We start from the raw sequence: 17,631 nt of genomic DNA on the forward strand, positions 1-17,631 counted from the left end.
TCTCTCTCTCTCTCTCTCTCTCTCTCTCTCTCTCTCTCTCTCTCTCTCTCTCTCTCTCTCTCTCTCTCTCTCTCTCTCTCTCTCTTCCTGCCCGTCCACTGCACCGTGGCAAATTCTCTGGGCGGGTTGTGTCCCCGTGTCCCTTTCTTTCATGTCCTGCATCCCCCTCACCCTAAGGTGTCCAAATCTGCAGTCTGTGCAGCGAAACAAGCAGCAGAAAGGCGGCTGTGCTGGTCTATGGCCAATAGAGCGGGCGGTCCGGCCAGCGGGACGATCGTTCGGCCCACGCCCCTTGACCGTCCCTGGCGATCGGCTGCATGCCTCTCGCTTCACCGCCGGGCAACAAAATTCCTGGCCTGCCCTCGTCCTCTCTTCAGTTGTCATTCTTTTGAGAAGCAGAGTTGTCTCTGCTTCATTCCACTCTTTTAGCCTATATAATTCATCTACTGACTTAGTCGCTGCTGCAGCCAGCGTTTACTCACCTCCCCCAACTACTTCGCATTCCTTTCACGCTGCGCCAGTCGCTCTTTTCATGACATTCTTCATGGTTTATTAAAACCGTACCGGTTGTATGCTTTTTGGTTTTTAATTCTATAATGCGCTCGCCTGTGCACTCTCGTGCTTCGTCCCCCAAGCGGAGAGCCCTCCACGAGCGGACCCAGTCACAAACAAACGAAAGACCGCCCTTCTCATCCGTGCGCCTCGTAAACTCCAAGGAAGATGCCGACGTCTACGCCTCCAGTCCCTATCCGACCAAGCCGGAGCACGTCCTCTTACCTAAGCCTGGGAAAGGCCAAGGTTACGATGATGCGGGCTTTGGCGTTTCAGATGCTCCCCGGAACCTGTCCTCGGCCACCGGCCGCGTCGAGAAGTCACTCCCAGATCCTGTCGCACCAGGCAAATTGCACGATGAGACTGCTGAGGTGGTCCGGCCCCCAATCACTCCGACGATCAAGCATGTTGCCCAGGAATCGTCGTCATCATCAGCTTCTTCCCAACTTCTTCCACCTCCTCCTTCGATCGCCGACGCACTCTCTAGCAGCAGTTCTAGTCCAAACGTCATTCCTATCGGGCCGCCATCGAGTCCGAATCTGGTGCCTCTGAACACTTCTAGCCCCAACATCGTCCCGATTGGAAGTTCATCTCCCAACTTCGTGAGAGAACGCTCAGGCTCATCGATATCCTCGTTGAATTCTCTCGGAACCGTGATCAGGACGTACCTCGGCGCTACGCAGTGGGATGGTGTCGCTTTTTCAGAGGGTTCGAACTCTCAACCGCAGTCCCTCCGTTCCAGCCCTCCGGTTCGAGGGCCTGGATCACCCCGGTCCACTTCGCCATTTGCGTTGCCATCCGCTGACTCGAACGGTTCCCGGCCCGCCACGGCTTCCTCACACAGGACACCCTCTATTTCAGAAATCCAGGCTTTTGTCGATAGTGGGATAGCGATCCAGTATCCGACCATCCGCGCTCCCTCAGCAAGCTCCTGGGCGGACTCCGCGTCTTCGGTTCCCGTCCCGAGTCCTTTACGGTTGATGTCGGACAGATCGTCTGCACGCTGGAATCCCAATCTGTCGACGATACAATCCGATTGGACAGAAGAACACCAGCTTAGCCTCGCCACACCCAGCTTAGGCTCGAGTCTCCCAGAGCCCGCAAGGCCTGCTCCGGCTCGGGTGAGCAACAAGAGCTCCTCCATCCGCCCAGTCCACGATGCGGAGGGCGACGAACACCCAGACTACCTGACGAATTTGGCCACTTCTCAACACCGCCGTACCAACTCCGCATTTCACAGCAGCAACTCTTCAGGGTCGAGGGAAAACAGCCTACAAAGCGTCAGACGGACCGGATCCGGCTCGAGTTTGGTTATCAACACGATTCCTGTATGGGCCCGAGTTTACTACAGCAACGATGGACAAACGCTCCAGAACTATGCATTAATGGTCGACAGCCGACCTTCCTCTGCCCGTCCGGCCACCTCGAATTCTCACGTTGTAAGTCGGGTGCCGACCGCCATATCCCGACCAAGGACACGAGCACGCGGGAACACCACCGGGAGCCAGCAACGAGAAATCGCGAGCGATCCCAAAGATCCCCGAAGCCACTGGGTGCGAGGACCACAGCTGGAAGAGGTCCCCACGCAGGTCTCTGTCCCGCGTAGTCAACGGCACAACTCCTGGTCACCCCATCTCCATCTCGACAAGCGACTTGACTGCAGAGGGCCGATGTGGCAAGCGCCATCTATGGATTCTACGGCAGAGCCGTTCTTTTCCCGGAGAAACGCCCAGGTCTACTCGTTCTGCTTGGGATTCATCGTCCCACTGGGTGAGTGATAATGGAACCATGTGTATTATTTGAACCGACAATTAGCGCTGACAGGACTAGCTTGGATCATCGCCGCATTCCTTCCTCTTCCGGAAAGACCCGTGTTTAGCCAAGATTCCCGTGGCGCAGACGTTGAGCGCGGATTTCAGGACAAGGTTTCCGAGTTCGAAGAGCGACGTTACGAAAATGCACGGTGGTGGAGGAACGTCAATCGATGCATGGTCCCTCTTGGCGTCGGTATAATGATCGTCATCGTAAGTTTCAGCGCCAGCATTCGCTAACCGGCTGTTTACTGATGATTCTACCTTCAGATTGTACTAGCTGTCGTGGGTACGACAGCGGGCTTATAGATGAATCCCCAACTCGAACAATCTCCGGACTGGCACTCGCGTCGATAGAGATCTGTGCAGGTCCTTTTACATCAGCAACTACTTTACGAGGTCACGAATAAAATGAGAAAAGGGAGGCGTCTTTCTTTGTTTGCAAGCTGAAGGCACGGGACATCAGCATTTGCCTTTTACGCTTCGAAAATTTCGCTTTTCTGCTTTACGACTTCTTGCTACCGTCGATCCTCGAGGTTCCGCAAAACCTCACCGTGGTTTCTCTCGATGACTCGCACAGGCATCGAATCCCGGCAGGATTTCCGGTAGTTATACACCTTTCATGCCTTTCACGAATTTAGACCTTTTTGGATTTGGATTACTTGGTTATCGCGTTTTCCCCCGCATGTTAGCGCCCGTGGCATCTGAGCGGCTGGTTTTGGTTTTTTTTTTTTTTTGACATGCTCTTTCGATTGCATTTCGCTACATTCTTTGGCCCTTTATCAGCATACAGTTCCCCGTCTGCGATGGTGCTCTGCTTTCAATTCTCGATGGTCCGGTGGACCCGAGCTGGGCTTATACTTGACTCGGTCGCATCACAGTGCACACTTGCTCCCCGGAAGGACGATACAACACCGTTGTATGCTTTATTTGATTTGACACCATTGATCCCGTCAACTCGCGATACCCGTGTCCTGTCGATTTAGGCCACGTCATCGATGGACAGCAAATAAATATCAAATGTTGATTGATTGCTGGAATTTCTTTTTCAATTTCCTTATATATACATACATATAGTCTCTGATACCTTGTATATGTATGTATATACCGGTTCGCTTTGCTTGCTGGAGCGGAGGTCTTTTGACTTTCGGCGCGATTCGAATTAAATACTTCAAGCGTGTTTTGCGGCGCTCTGACGGTTCTATTAATGAGCCGGGAAAAACACATGGACATCTTATACCTCTTTTTATTTCAGAGAGGGATCGCAGCTTGGTGGATTTTAATCGTTTTTGATTGATGCTTATATTGATAATGCTGCGATGGTGTATGTACGTCACAGTCTTCACGGTCTCTGATGATGATGAGGATGATACTGGTATTACGCTCAAGCTTTGCAATTTTTTATTTCTTTGATACCCTAATGCCTATTAACTAGTGGCTAATGTTAATTTCTATATTTTAGAACTACCTTTGTTTTTTATTATTATTATTTTTAGAAATGGGACCCCACGCGAACTGATAGGTACTGTAACTATTAAGTACTATTAGCAGCCTGCCCGCGGACCGGAGCCTTTAAGATTTCCCCACCCCTTTTATTGACATAGTTCCTTCCCCTAGTCTTTTGAGCAAGTAGTGGGTAGGTAGTCACACTGAGAAATGAGCCATTGACTTACTAGTCTTTTATTTTAGTCTTTTCATTCATCGTCCATTCCAATCATTTTGCCCCTTCCCTACCCTACCCACTTATCTATCAATGAACTGTTAGTGATGAGCTATTTGAACAGTGTGTACTGTGTATGGTGTAATAGATAGATATTCTCCTTATATAGGCAGGTCCAATCTAATACGTGCAGTCTATACTCTGTATTCTTTCGAGATTTTTTTTTCTTTTTTTTTTCTTTCTGACTGATGTTTATCGTTTTGTCTGTCCGCTTTGGCTTAATATCTAACCTGAACCTTCTTTTCTTGTGAAGTGGTGATACATACATGCCTGCTAATGGTGCTTCGGCAAGGAACCTTAGCGGACCGTTAGTGTAACGGCGGACCTAAGACTTCTTAGGCGGAGGCTCGTTGGGTTTATCTTGAGGACAGGAAGCAAGAGAAAGAGATAGATGAATAGGCCGTTACTAGCAATATTGCTATCTAGATTGCTATTTGAGTTGACCACGGGGTCCTGATCCCCATGGTTAAGGAGCATCTTTATATACATTGTTAATCGAAATAGCCCTTCTGATTAGGAGACTGAATCGAAGACCCCTCATCGATTCATATGGCCTGAATCGAAAGAGGAGGTCTGCTTGTATCCTGATTGGTTTGTCAGCCTGTAGTTTCTCCAAGAGCTTCCCCTGTCATAGCCTCACTTCTGCAAGCATTGTAACAGTTAGGTACAGTACCTATGGGTGTAGGTTAGGTAGGTAGGTAGGTACATAAGAGAAGGATATCTAACTGTATGTACTCTTTTAGTAATCACCATGTTCCAGTGGGAAAAAAAATACTTACCGCCTGGTTCAAGGTCTAAATGGGTTGGGGGGGTAAATAAATATTCCATGTTGTCTATGGATAAAAAAAGAAGTTGCTGTGACGGCGCGGCAGACACCTAGGCGGTAAGGTAGGCGGGGTGGAGCATTCCTTTGTCTCTGGGATACTGCTGGTCCTACTTGCCTATATATATCACGTTACATGAAGCCCTGCGAATTCTTTCCTTTCCTTTCCCCTCATGCTTTCGATTCTGTATGACAAGCTACCATAGTTCTAGCTAATAATACTATGACTGAGCGCCGTCACAGTTGCTGAATGAAACTATTTATACACGATGCTGAACCCTCCCAGCTAAATTATTAGATGCCCTTTTGAACAAATCCTTCAGCTTCAGCAGAACCAGGCGCAGAAAAAAAATAAAAATAAGAGGAATAAAAATGCCTACCTACCCAATGAGCCGACATCATTACACAGTGCGACGTGACTGCTCAGTCATATATTCCTGTTACTGTACCTAATGTATAGGTTGTGCTGCTACTACTACTACTGTACTACTGCCCTAAAACACGACTCACAAGGCTGCTCAATAGGTACATGTACACCCAGCTCAGCGTATTCTCTTTCGAGAGTTTTATTCGAGGTTTATTGTTTATTTTGAACTTGATGCCTCTTATGATTATTGATTATTCGTTAATCTCTTCTCTCTCTTTTTGTCTAATTTTAATTGCCCTTTTGTTTTATTTTTTTTAATTGGAACTAATTACACTATACACACTATATACTATGTACATTCATATATTTTTTCTTTTTTTTTAATTGAACCTAAATCTATTTCAGGAAGAAAAAAGTTCTATAACAAAACATCAGTTCACTGTGCATCCAGGTCATCCGTTCGCCGTCATGATCATCTCGTCTCGTCTCGCCTCATCTGAACAGAGAAAAGAAAAGGAAAAGAAAAGCAAGCAATGGAAAACGAACCGAGAGACGAAAGAACGAGTCATTCGTCGTCTCCATGACGGCACCTCAACATTGTTGAAATGTCGTGTCGTTTGACCACAGGGTAGGGTAGGGTACGCTATGCATCATATATTGAGATGTTTGTGCTCAACCAGTGCGGATTTCGCGGGGTAACGTAATCAAAAGGGGATTCGTCAAGTTCGTTCGTTATGGCTCTCTTCTGTTCTTGTTGATCAGGCAATTTGCCTCATTCATCAACCTCATCTCCTCATGTGTTTGAAATCGGGGTCTGGTGTCTGTTGTCTCGTAGTCAATCCTTCCCCAAGTGAGTCTGCTCGGAAACCGGGCTCTCTGTTCCCAGATCTGATCTTACAGCTTCTTCCCCAACTTCTGCTCAATAGCAGCCTTCAACTCGTCCCCCGTCGGCATGCTGACTATACTCCCCGCCTTCCTCCGGGCCTCGATCTCCTTCTTGATCTCATTCATCGCCTCCTCGACTTCCTTTTCAGGGTCATTCGGCAGTCCCAGCGTCGGCTCCCGGACGGTATCCTGGCTGGCGACGCGCGACACCTGCGGCTTGTTGCGCTTGTTCAGCTGCTTGATGAGGAAGGTCTTGCCGGGGCTGTGGAAGAACGCAAGCGAGGTGAACACGCCGACGATGCCGTAGAAGTAGACGTGGGACCAGAGATGGATCGAGCCGGAGAAGGACAGGATGATAAACGGGACCACAGTGAAAGACATAGTAAGCTGCGTCGCGAGCCAGCTGAAGAAGTCGTAGTAGCGCTTGTACTCGGTCGGCTTGGTGCCGTCCGGAGTCAGGAAGAAGGGGCGTACATGGCGGCGGAAATCTGAGCAGTGTGGTTAGTGGAGGGCCCAAGATGAATGAATGGAAGAATGGGACGTACACTTCGCAGTTGTCTGGACGAAAGACGCAAGGACGAAGGTGAGGTAGTATCCCGGGTAGAAGCCATGCCAGAGAGCGCTGGTCACGAAGGTCGCCATGCTGGCGCGGAACCCGGGCTTCTTTCCCTTGGGTGTGACCCGCAAGTACACGTAGTTCTTGAGCCAGTGATTAGTGTTCTTGTTCCAGCTTCCGAGGAAGGCGTGTATGTTCTGCGCAGTCTCCAGTCCCCAGGGGTTGACGTTCTCCAAGCGGTCCCAGAACACCTTTCCGGTCTTCGGGTCGAACCCGTTGTATCCCAGGCCCGAGAGGATGCAGGCACCTTCCGTGAGTGACCACACGCCGTAGTACTTCAATCTGGTGGTGAATCCGAGCATGTGCAGGCTCCACACTCTCCGAAAGAAGTTGTACTTCATGAACTCCTCGCTCAGAACCGACTCCGGGAAGTAGATGGCTCCCAATTTCAGGAACGCAAGAATCCACGCCAATCCGATGACGGCCTTCTTCATCGCGGGTCTTCCGCTCCGTGGGATCTTGCGCTTCTTCCGCGTTGGCGGGGCCTTCGCTGGGTCCGTTCCCGGAGGCACCTCGAACAGGGTGGTTTCGAGCCAGCGGCGGTAGTCGACGTATTCGAACGCGGGGCCCGCAAAGAGAGACGGGAAGAAGAGGACATAGCCCGCGTAGTCGAGTATCCCCGGGAACTTGGTGATGGCGGCGTACTTCTGCGAGTCGGAGAGCTCACTCTGCGGCAGACGGCCGTCGTGCACGTTCCAGCAGAAGGCGGAGAGCTTCATGACCAGCACCATCTGCGCACCGGTCACGTCCACGACAGAGGCATCGTCGAGGATCTGCCGCTGGATCTGGTTCACGGACAGATGAGCCATCAGGAAGAAGAACGCAATCCAGGGCATCAGTGAGCCGTCCACGTAGTACGCGATCAGGTACGTCCCCGCCGCGCTGAAGAACAGGGTGCGCAGGCCATCCCACAGGTCGAAGAGCCCCACGAGGTAGAATGCGGAGACTGCAATGATGAAGACATTTTTCTTCCACGGATGGGAGTCGGGGATTCTTTTGAGGATGCCGGCCAGAGGGTAGGAGAGGAGGAACGACGCAACGAGCTTTACTGTGTACGGAGAAGTCCGTCAGCTGCAATTGGTCAAGCAGTGTAAATTTGGGGTAGAGAGACGTACGCTCATCAACAGAGGCCCCCGTCAGGTCGGCGATGTAGTAAAAGGCTGCACAGGAGACCGGTTAGCTTGTGATTTTTGTTGGGACGAGCCAGCAGGTAGGACGAACGAGTGTTTATGTAGGGCAGCATCGTGAGATGGCGGCCGTAGGAGGGAAAAGAGCTTGTCCCAGAGGGCTTTTACATAAGACTCGACATCAGAGGCGGGTGTAGCTGGGCAAAAGAAGAGGCCGGACGAGACAATGGGGGGATATATACAGTTCCGACAGCGGGTCGCGCATGCCATCATATCATGTGCGGCGGCGGCTGCACGCTATACGGCGGCCGACACGGCGGATCGACAACTTGCTCTCGAGCTGCCGCTGTCACCACGATAAACTATAGAACAGCTGTCTCGACATACACCAGTGCAGCGCATCTGACAGCTTGGCAGCGACTACGTTCTGGTCGTCAACACCTTCGTCGCCCTCTGGTGGGCTGTCTGGGCGCATCCCCTCCCGCCGCCATCATGGACGTCGTCGCAGCTGTCTCCGGCTACATCTCGAGGATGGTCTCCTCCGGAGACCCGTCCGCCACGCCTGGCTCTTCTTCTTCCAAGATGAAGATCCTTCTTCTTGATAGTGAGACAGTGGGAGATGCGTTCTGCTGTTGACCGTCATGGTTCTGGCTAACCCCTTGTGCGCAGGTCCCTATCGTCTCGACCGCCATCACCCAGTCCGCCCTCCTCAACCACGAAGTCTACCTGATTGACCGACTCGATAACCAGTCGCGGGAGAAGATGCGACATTTACGTTGCCTGTGTTTTGTGCGCCCGTCGCCGGACTCGATACAGTTTCTGATCGACGAGCTCAGGGAGCCCAAGTACGGCGAATACCACATCTACTTCAGCAACATCATCCGCAAATCGTCCCTTGAACGGCTCGCGGAGGCAGACGACCATGAGGTTGTGCGCGTGGTCCAGGAGCATTTTGCCGACTTCGTCGTCATAAACCCCGACCTGTGTTCCTTGAATATTGGGTTCCCGAAACAGCGGTTATGGAGCCATAGTCCGGACCTCTGGAACAGCGATGCACTGCGGAGGACGACTGAGGGGGTTGTTGCGATGCTGCTAGCGCTCAAGAAGAACCCTCTCATCCGCTACGAGAAGAACAGCCTGATGGCGAAGAAACTCGCCACGGAGCTCCGCTACCAGTTGACCCAGGAGGAGCAGCTCTTCAACTTCAGAAGGACCGATACCCCGCCTATACTATTGATTCTGGACCGTCGTGATGATCCCATCACGCCGTTGCTTACGCAGTGGACCTACCAGGCGATGGTGCACGAGTTGATAGGCATCAATAATGGAAGAGTCGACCTGAGTGATGTGCCCGATATCCGACCGGAGCTGAAGGAGATAGTTCTGTCGCAGGATCAGGATCCGTTCTTCAAGAAGAACATGTACCAGAACTTTGGAGATCTAGGTGGGAACATCAAGGAGTATGTTGAGCAGTACCAGGTCAAAACGAAGAGCAATATGAGCATCGAGTCCATTGCGGATATGAAGCGCTTTGTGGAAGATTATCCGGAATTCCGCAAGCTCTCAGGCAATGTCAGCAAGCATGTAACTCTCGTGAGTGAGCTAAGTCGAAGGGTGGGCGAGGATAACCTGCTTGATGTGAGCGAGCTGGAGCAGAGCTTAGCATGCAATGATAATCATGCAAGCGATCTCAAGGTAGGCACATCATCTCTTTACGACTGTTGGGCGCTGCTGCTAATAGCGTACAGTCTCTCCAACGGATCATTCAACTACCCACAGTACCTGCTGAAAATAAGCTTCGCTTGGTAGCTCTTTATGCTATCCGCTACGAGAAAAACCCGAATAATGCGCTACCCGTTCTACTTGACCTGCTCACTGCGGCGGGCAACGTTCCCCCTCATCGAATCAATATCATCCCTAAACTGCTCGCTTATCACCACTCACTGCAAGCCCCTCCCGTTGCTGGTGGCTTCTCTGATCTCTTCGAATCTACATCATTTTTCTCTGGCGCTAGGGACCGCTTTAAGGGTCTGAAGGGCGTAGAAAATGTCTACACCCAGCATTCTCCGCGATTGGAGGCAACTCTGCAAAATCTGATCCGGGGCAGATTGAAGGAGCTGCAGTACCCCTTCCTCGAAGGTGGGGGCCATACGAGAGACAAGCCACAGGATATTATCGTATTCATGGTGGGCGGTGCGACGTACGAGGAAGCCAAAACAGTTGCCCAAGTAAACGCGAGCTCGCCCGGCGTCCGCGTCGTCCTGGGTGCTACCAGAATGCACAACAGCACGACGTTCCTGGAGGAGGTTGATGATGCCGTAAGCTGCTGGCCAGAGCCTGCTCCCTCGACGGCTGCGGGGAGGCTACGCAGGGAGATCGGGCGATGAATTGATATGATAGCACTGGTGGCAGAAGCGATCCGGCGTTGGCGTTTGATGTGCTAAGATAGTTGTGTTATATATCCCCGGAGGATCGTCCTCGGTAGACATTGTATCAAAATACATAGTAATATCTACTTGAATATCGAGCCTCTTGCGTTTCGGTCCGACGTCCTTAAGTCCGAACGGCGCCCCGGACTCGGCTGCTGCTCCGGTGCGGAGAACATCGACTTCATCCACCTTCAGACTGCCGATACCCCCAACCGTCTTTTCTATCCTCGAGCGTAGCATTTCGCCCATGGAGTTTCAGAATAGCCCTCCGAGGGCCGCTAATGCTCTGTCCCCGGCCTCTGCGGCTCGGGAGCCGAAGCTGCATCTCCCTTCGACCACCGACCCCCCAGGGCCCAACAACCCGCCCAGACAGCTCGTATGGCTGGTATGTTTGGATCACAGAATCCACGCAATCTCCCACCGTGAGGCTAAACAACCTTACTATCCAGATTTTTGGAGCTACCGGCCACATGGGCCGCTCCCTCGTCAAAGCCGCCCTGTCTCACAACGACCTGGTCGCGGCCGTGGGCCGCACGTTCGAAAACAGCCCCACGTACATGGAGAAGCTGCAATCCGAGCACGAAAACTGCCTGGGTCTCCTGTGCGACGTGCGGGTGCGTGAGACCGTCAAGGCTGCCATCGACAGAACCATCGCACACTTCGGCCGCATCGACATCATCGCCAACTGCTCGGGCTACGGCGTGATCGGGTCGTGCGAGGACCAGGACGAGTACGATATTCGGAACCAGTTCGAGACGAACTTCATGGGCACGTTGAACGTCATCCAGCTGTCTCTGCCGTATTTCCGTGAGAGGGGCTCCGGACGGTATCTGATCTTCAGCTCGACGTCGGGCGCGCTGGGTGTGCCTGGGTTAGGGCCGTACTGTGCGTCCAAGTACGCGGTGGAAGGGCTGATGGAGAGCATGCTCTACGAGGTAGATAATTTCAATATCAAGGGCACGCTCGTCGAGCCGGGTCATATCCGTCGTGACGATGTCGGGAGTCCGACGTCCCCTGCGGCAGTGCAAACCGAGAATGATCTGTCCTCTCCCCTCCCGCTATACGGGCACTTCCTGATCAAGCCGGCCAGCGAGCCGTACTCGACGCCAACGGCACCTGCGGCGCATGCGAAACGCATGGTCCAGTGGTTCGCTGACAAGCAGCCGACGAGTGCCGTGAAGGCTGCGGAATTGGTCTGGCAGCTGGGCCATTGCTCGTATCCACCGTTGAGGTTGCTACTGGGCACTTACGCGGTGGAGAGTATCCGGGATAGGTTGAAGTGCATCATTGAGGAGATTGAGGATTGGAAACATTTGAGTTTTCCGCTGCCGGATCAGCAGCCTGCTTCTGCTGCTGGTGCTACTGCTGGCACGAAAGATAAGAACGCAACGACTAACAAAAGCGATGCCGAGGAAGCGGCGGTGAAAACTAATGCTAACGGCCAGCAGCGTTGACAAGAGGCTAAGCGATGCAATTGTGATCTTGTCAATTTCACTGATCATATTTACGCAGTGCACGACTCAACTGTCTCCACAAGGGCAAATAACACTGGTCTGGGCAAAGGTTCGAAGACGACACACTTAAATCTATCAGCCCTACCGGACTAGTGTTCACTTATCATCTATTTTAATTCGATACAGAGTGTCAAGACTTAGCCATATTTCGACCGATCACGCCGCTTGTATCGCATACCGTGCGAAAGGAGAAGATACTTGGAGAAGAAGCCTTCCGCGAAATCGTCAAAATGTTCGTATGTTGCGCCGAGACGGTATGCTGCTGCAATGCCTGAGACACAGGCCACTTCATGCATGTTCTTGAGATTCCATCATTCAGCTTCCTGAAAGAGCGAATCCTTCCGTGGGGGAAATTTACCAGAAAGGTCCAACCGCCCGCAAAAAGGGTCCGGTTACGTCCGTTGATGAACATCATTCCCGGGATGACTCTGACAGAGTGCTGCCATCGGTGACCCAACTGGTGCCACCGCTTTCGTGAAATTATTTTGTCAGCGTCGATCTGATCAATGCTCCAAAGATGTTTCTCCTCTTCGTTGCGGAATATGCTGTGAAAGATATGACGGTCGTGTTTGAGAGGCGTTCTGCCCTCTCCGAGATTGTTGCGAAACTGGTGCTGATAGTTCGAGCAGTCGAAGGCAACCTCGAGCTTGCTCGGATCTGTTGGGTATGGGTGTGTATAAAACATGGGCTGAAACCCCGTCCAGCCATCCTTTTGACTTCGAGGCGTATTCTTCGCGAATGCCACCTGGTCCTTCCGCTCTTGAGACCTGAACTCGGCACAAAGGTCTCCTTTAAACCGGGTCTCGTACGTCCTCCGGAAATACTCAGAGTCGGAATGTATCACTGTTACGTCGTCGTAGAATCTGGCCCCGCCAAGCACGAATCTTTCACTCCACGTCGTCGTTCGGCCAAGTAGCATCTTGGCTTCGTCGGCGGGGATGCACAGCACCAGTTCGTCAAAGATCTCTGGATTGGGCTCTTTACCGTCGCCAAGACGCGAGGCTGAGTCCTCCCCCACGATCTGGATGACAACACCTTTTCGATCCCTTCGGAGGATCTTCTTGGCGTGAGTACGCAGGCGGAATATGACTCCCTTCGAGCGCAGATCGGCCATCCAGTCGCGGTAGAAATTGCTCATATTCGGAAAGGTAAACATCGTGGGAAGATTCGGTAGGAGGGTGACTGGATCATAGTCCCACAGCTTCATGGTCCGGTCATTGAACAGACGCTCGAGCAGCACGCTGGAGACGTGTGGTGTCTGGTTGCCCGTTCCGAGAAACAGCGCCATCATCGGCAGCACCATCTTGTTGCCAAATTCCGGACTGAACCGGAATAGACGCAGGATGGTCTTGATCGGCAGAAGGCCCAGGATCGGCATCAGACGTTTGATCCGCTTCAGCACCTTTCCCAGTTTCTTGATCTCCCCGGAGAACTCGTCCACGAGGGGACTCGGGAACACGTTCGTCCAGAAGTTATCCCTCCCCTTCCCGAACGAGACCTGCAGCTTGATCTCCTGAACATGATAGCCGTACCTGCGGAAGAAGTTGAAGGTGTGTCGAAAAATGGGTGACCCGCCCTGGACGCCGTCGTTGAGCCAGCTGGCTCCGTACTTGGTTTCGTCGAGGGTGATCGAAGTCGCCTGGCCGCCTGGGTGGGGAGCGCGGTCCAGCACCGTGACCTCGAACCTGTCGGGATGCTGGGCCAACATGTCTGCGCAGGACTAGATATCAATTTTGTTACCCATGTCCTTTCTCGCCCAGACAATGTCGACGGTAAACAAAAGCATCATACATAGCAGTTGTGATTATATATCAGGGAGCATTGAAACAGAGCATGCAGACTGAGGCATACCATTCCTGCCGGTCCGGCGCCTATGATCAAGACCCTCTTCTTTCTCTTGTTTTTCCGACTCCTGGAAAACATTATTTTCACGAATTGAGGAGATGTCGCCACTACTGTCCTCAGTAATACCTGTCACACGCGGGGACCTGTCTGACTAAGATCAAGATGCATTGAAATTGAAACAAAGACAAATTACTAGAGTCAAATCCTAGAGAGAATTGACCTAGGATCCTTAGTAACAATAACATACATAATCACAATTGAGAGTGTAGGATACATCAACCCATAATTCTCATCATTATAAATCGCGAGTTCTTCAGAACCATCCGACGCCATCGTTGGGAAACGATGACGTTGCTGTAAACCCCAGATATGGTATCTGTAACTAAAGGATGCGCTAACCACATGTAGAAAGAAAACGCCAGCGACGCGGGTCATGTGATATCGGGATCCGACACGACGAGGCTCGGCGTGTCTGTACTACATGCATGTGTTTTTTCACCACCAGTTCTCTGTCTAGCTTTTTTTTTTAATGTCTTGATACGAGGAGAACGAATATATCTGTCTCTAGCGCTGCAGCACGTGCGCAGTGGATGAAATGGTCCGCTGAAGCTTAGGTCCATAGGATGCGTGTGCGGCTGGGTCTCCTGCCTAGAGTTTCAAGTCCTCTTGTTCTTGTAAGCAGAGGTGGGTTTCATCCCGACCTGCTGAACTGAGCTGAACTTTTTGCCGGGGTCGCGGTGGCGATTCCCGGTTGGCATTGTTTACGTTAGTCTTGCCTTTATTTTTAGTTTCCTTGGTTATTCTATGTACTGTTCTATTCTAGCTTTTACATTTCTCTCTTGTCCCTCACACTCACAACTGACACCCCATCTTTTCCAGCCCTTTCCACACATCCCATAATTATTAGAAGGGATCTTCTTCTCTCATATCCTCATTCCCAACCACCCAAGAAAATGTCACCAGAACCGGGTGATGACTTCCAAGATGCGGATCTCAAGGCCGCCATCGCTGCCTCGTTGAGAGATCTGCAGAACCCGAGAAACGGTCAGTCTTCTGTATTTGCAGGAGGACGCCAGCGTGCGGGAGGGGGGGATGTTGTCGACCTCACCGCCGACTCAGATGACGATGATGACGAGTTGGTGGAAGTGTTTCCAAAGTCGAAGTCGACTATTGGGTCCGAGACGGATGAGGAAGAGGACGAGGATATGAGGAGGGTGATTGCGCTTTCGATGCAGCAAGCTTCTCCTTCTGAAGATACGTCAGAAGGGCACCGCTCAGAGGGGTCGAAGAAACAAGAGCAGAGCGCGAGCGGGGATAACGCGTCTTCAACCACTATGAAAGAGGACTCGTCGACGCCTGTCCCTGTCCCTGCCCCTGCTTCTGCTGTCAGGTCCTATGGGATTCTCGGCCTGGACCGGAAACAGATGGAGCAGGAGCGTCTGGCTCGTCTGGCCGCCGCTAAGAGAAAGGCGGAGGAGAGCAGTATCTCTCCGCCGCAGAGTGGGAGGCAACAGAAGATGGCTAAGAGTTCTGGGGGCCTATCTTCGCCGAAAAACAGCGGCAACAGTAACAGCAGCAGCAGCAGCAGCATCAGTAGCACGAATCCCCGCGTTACTACTGGAGCTTCGCGTCCATCATCATCAAACACACGACCGAGCATGTCTAACACCAAGCCTACGTCTACGAATTCTATTTCAAAGCAGAATATGGCCCCATCCTCGACGCCAGGCATCCAGTTCCCCAACGGGGTGGTGAAGAAGACGTGGGCGTTCGGCTGTCCCCGCCAAGGCGACGACATCAAGATCGAGGAGGTGTTCCAGCGGTCGGATCTGGAGCTCGCGGTTCTAAGCGCGTTCATGTGGGATATGGAGTGGTTGTTTTCGAAGCTGGATACGAACCGGAGCCGGTTTCTGCTGGTTATGCAGGCGAAGGAGGAGAGTACGGTGAGTTTGCCCCCTGGTCATCTCTAAAATTATCTGGACTGCTTTACTAACGTCATGTAGAAACGCCAATATGAGGCCGAGACCGCGGATATGAAGAACCTGAGGCTGTGCTTCCCGCCTATGGACGCACAGGTTAACTGCATGCACTCGAAACTCATGCTTCTGTTCCATCCGAACTACGTTAGAATTGTCGTTCCAAGTGCCAATCTGGTGCCATTCGACTGGGGAGAAGGCGGTTTTATGGAAAATGTACGTTGCGATGTGGCCCTTGGCTAAGGAACTCTGACTCATATTCATATATAGACCGTCTTTCTTATCGATCTTCCAAAGAAATCGGAGCAGACTGCCAATGAGGAGTCGCGGACACCATTTTATGAGGACCTTGTCTACTTCCTCAAAGCCACGACGCTCCATGAGAATATCATTGCGAAGCTTTCAGGATTCGACTTCAGCAAGACTGCGCCCTATGGGTTTGTTCACACTATGTGAGTCTCCTTCGTTTGTAAACGCGAATAGCCTATCTAACCGGCTTACAGAGGAGGCTCTCACAGCGGTGAGGCGTGGAAGCGGACAGGTCATTGCGGTTTAGGCAGGGCCGTGAGTGCGCTAGGACTGCGGTCTCCGAAGCCGCTGGACATTGATTTTGTGGCAAGTATTTAGCAATCTTGTCTTCCACCGATTCAACTAATTACCGGACAGACTTCCTCTGTCGGTTCGCTAACCGACGAGTTCCTGAGATCCATATACCTCGCAGCTCAAGGTAATCCCTATCCCTTGAACTCTCCCTTTAAAGCGCTCTCCAAATCAAAAACATTCTAACCATGTTGCCACATAATATAGGGGACGACGGCCTAACAGAATTCGTCCTACGGACCGCGAAGTCATTCCCCGCCAAGAACCCCAGCAACCCTAAAGCGTTAATCCAGAAGAATGCAGGCGAGGAATGGAAGGACCGTTTCAATGTGTACTTTCCGTCAGAGGACACGGTGAAGCAGTCAAAAGGTGGCCCGCAGTCTGCGGGTACCATCTGCTTCCAGTCGAAATGGTATGAAGGGCCGAAGTTCCCGCGGCGGGTAATGCGGGATTGTGTCAGTCGGCGGGAGGGGCTGCTGATGCATAATAAGGTAGGTTTACGTTTATTTCACAGGAAATTTGATATTTTCTAGTCAGACTTGCTTACTTTGTCCAGATGCTCTTCGCCAGACCAGAAGAACCCGTCCGTCTACCAGACGGTTCCAGATGTCAGGCCTGGGCCTACGTTGGCAGTGCCAATCTATCGGAGAGCGCGTGGTATGTCCTTCTCCCCTTTGGAACCTTATCAATTTTTTACCTACTCCCGTCTGTCCATATCCCTCCTTCATCTTCCGCAAACCCTCTTAATTGACCAGATCGTTAATCTGAGATTCACAACAGGGGCCGTCTCGTCCAAGACCGAGCAACAAAAGCACCAAAACTCAACTGCCGCAACTGGGAATGCGGCGTCCTCGTCCCGGTCATCGAGTCCGGGCCCGAGTCCAAGTCAAAAGCCACCGAAGCAACAGATATCGCTGAGGTATTTGCCGGCACGGTCCCCGTGCCGATGCAGGTCCCCGCGCGTCCGTACGGACCTGAGATTAAGCCGTGGTATTACATGGATTATTAGTTCGGATTGGATTAGTTTCGCTGGATCTATCTATGGAGCAGGGTTGGAAATGGGAGGACTCCCTTCTATATCAAGTCGTTTTAATCATTACCCCCTTCTTAATAATGACAATAACGATTCGGAATCATGGAAGCGATAAAGGAACGAACAAAAAAGGACAAATTCCGACGGTTGGGTTTGGATAGGATAAGGATAGATCAGAACTACCACAGCACAGGTAAATGCAATATTTGTCTAACATTATAAGAGCAGCTTGCAGTGGCTTACTCTTGCCTCGCCCACACGCACTCAGGCTCAACAGAGTCAGGTCTCGCTGATACGACACGACCTCAGGTCCTTTGAAGGAAAAGAAATGAG

General features: G+C 51.7%; 6 protein-coding genes across 6 annotated transcripts; 4 read left to right on the plus strand and 2 right to left on the minus strand.

Annotated features, from left to right (window-relative positions):
• Positions 1-596: 596 nt before the first annotated feature.
• On the plus strand, positions 597-2,672 carry VTN00DRAFT_8686 (uncharacterized protein; the record flags this gene model as incomplete). The annotated part of the gene is made up of 3 exons (XM_069435562.1): positions 597-2,322; positions 2,383-2,576; positions 2,634-2,672. 3 exons carry the CDS (start codon positions 597-599, stop codon positions 2,670-2,672), a joined length of 1,959 nt encoding a protein of 652 aa, XP_069285496.1.
• A 3,495-nt stretch (positions 2,673-6,167) lies between these two features.
• VTN00DRAFT_8687 (uncharacterized protein) lies at positions 6,168-8,017 on the minus strand (the record flags this gene model as incomplete). Its single annotated transcript, XM_069435563.1, has 4 exons — positions 6,168-6,646; positions 6,704-7,822; positions 7,890-7,934; positions 7,996-8,017. 4 exons carry the CDS (start codon positions 8,015-8,017, stop codon positions 6,168-6,170), a joined length of 1,665 nt encoding a protein of 554 aa, XP_069285497.1.
• A 376-nt stretch (positions 8,018-8,393) lies between these two features.
• Positions 8,394-10,288, plus strand: VTN00DRAFT_8688 (uncharacterized protein; the record flags this gene model as incomplete). Its single annotated transcript, XM_069435564.1, has 3 exons — positions 8,394-8,513; positions 8,571-9,596; positions 9,650-10,288. The coding sequence occupies 3 exons, from the start codon at positions 8,394-8,396 to the stop codon at positions 10,286-10,288; spliced, it is 1,785 nt and encodes a 594-aa protein (XP_069285498.1).
• Positions 10,289-10,577: 289 nt separating this feature from the next.
• On the plus strand, positions 10,578-11,784 carry VTN00DRAFT_8689 (uncharacterized protein; the record flags this gene model as incomplete). Its single annotated transcript, XM_069435565.1, has 2 exons — positions 10,578-10,715; positions 10,780-11,784. The coding sequence occupies 2 exons, from the start codon at positions 10,578-10,580 to the stop codon at positions 11,782-11,784; spliced, it is 1,143 nt and encodes a 380-aa protein (XP_069285499.1).
• A 197-nt stretch (positions 11,785-11,981) lies between these two features.
• On the minus strand, positions 11,982-13,552 carry VTN00DRAFT_8690 (uncharacterized protein; the record flags this gene model as incomplete). The annotated part of the gene is made up of 2 exons (XM_069435567.1): positions 11,982-12,143; positions 12,203-13,552. The coding sequence occupies 2 exons, from the start codon at positions 13,550-13,552 to the stop codon at positions 11,982-11,984; spliced, it is 1,512 nt and encodes a 503-aa protein (XP_069285500.1).
• Positions 13,553-14,312: 760 nt separating this feature from the next.
• On the plus strand, positions 14,313-17,274 carry VTN00DRAFT_8691 (uncharacterized protein; the record flags this gene model as incomplete). Its single annotated transcript, XM_069435568.1, has 9 exons — positions 14,313-14,373; positions 14,569-15,632; positions 15,693-15,881; positions 15,936-16,117; positions 16,169-16,280; positions 16,332-16,392; positions 16,473-16,756; positions 16,822-16,922; positions 17,046-17,274. 9 exons carry the CDS (start codon positions 14,313-14,315, stop codon positions 17,272-17,274), a joined length of 2,283 nt encoding a protein of 760 aa, XP_069285501.1.
• Between the last annotated feature and the right edge of the window lie 357 nt (positions 17,275-17,631).

This window comes from Thermoascus crustaceus, assembly GCF_041956765.1.
Source record: "Thermoascus crustaceus strain CBS 181.67 unplaced genomic scaffold VTN00scaffold_6, whole genome shotgun sequence".
Classification (NCBI taxonomy): domain Eukaryota; kingdom Fungi; phylum Ascomycota; class Eurotiomycetes; order Eurotiales; family Thermoascaceae; genus Thermoascus; species Thermoascus crustaceus.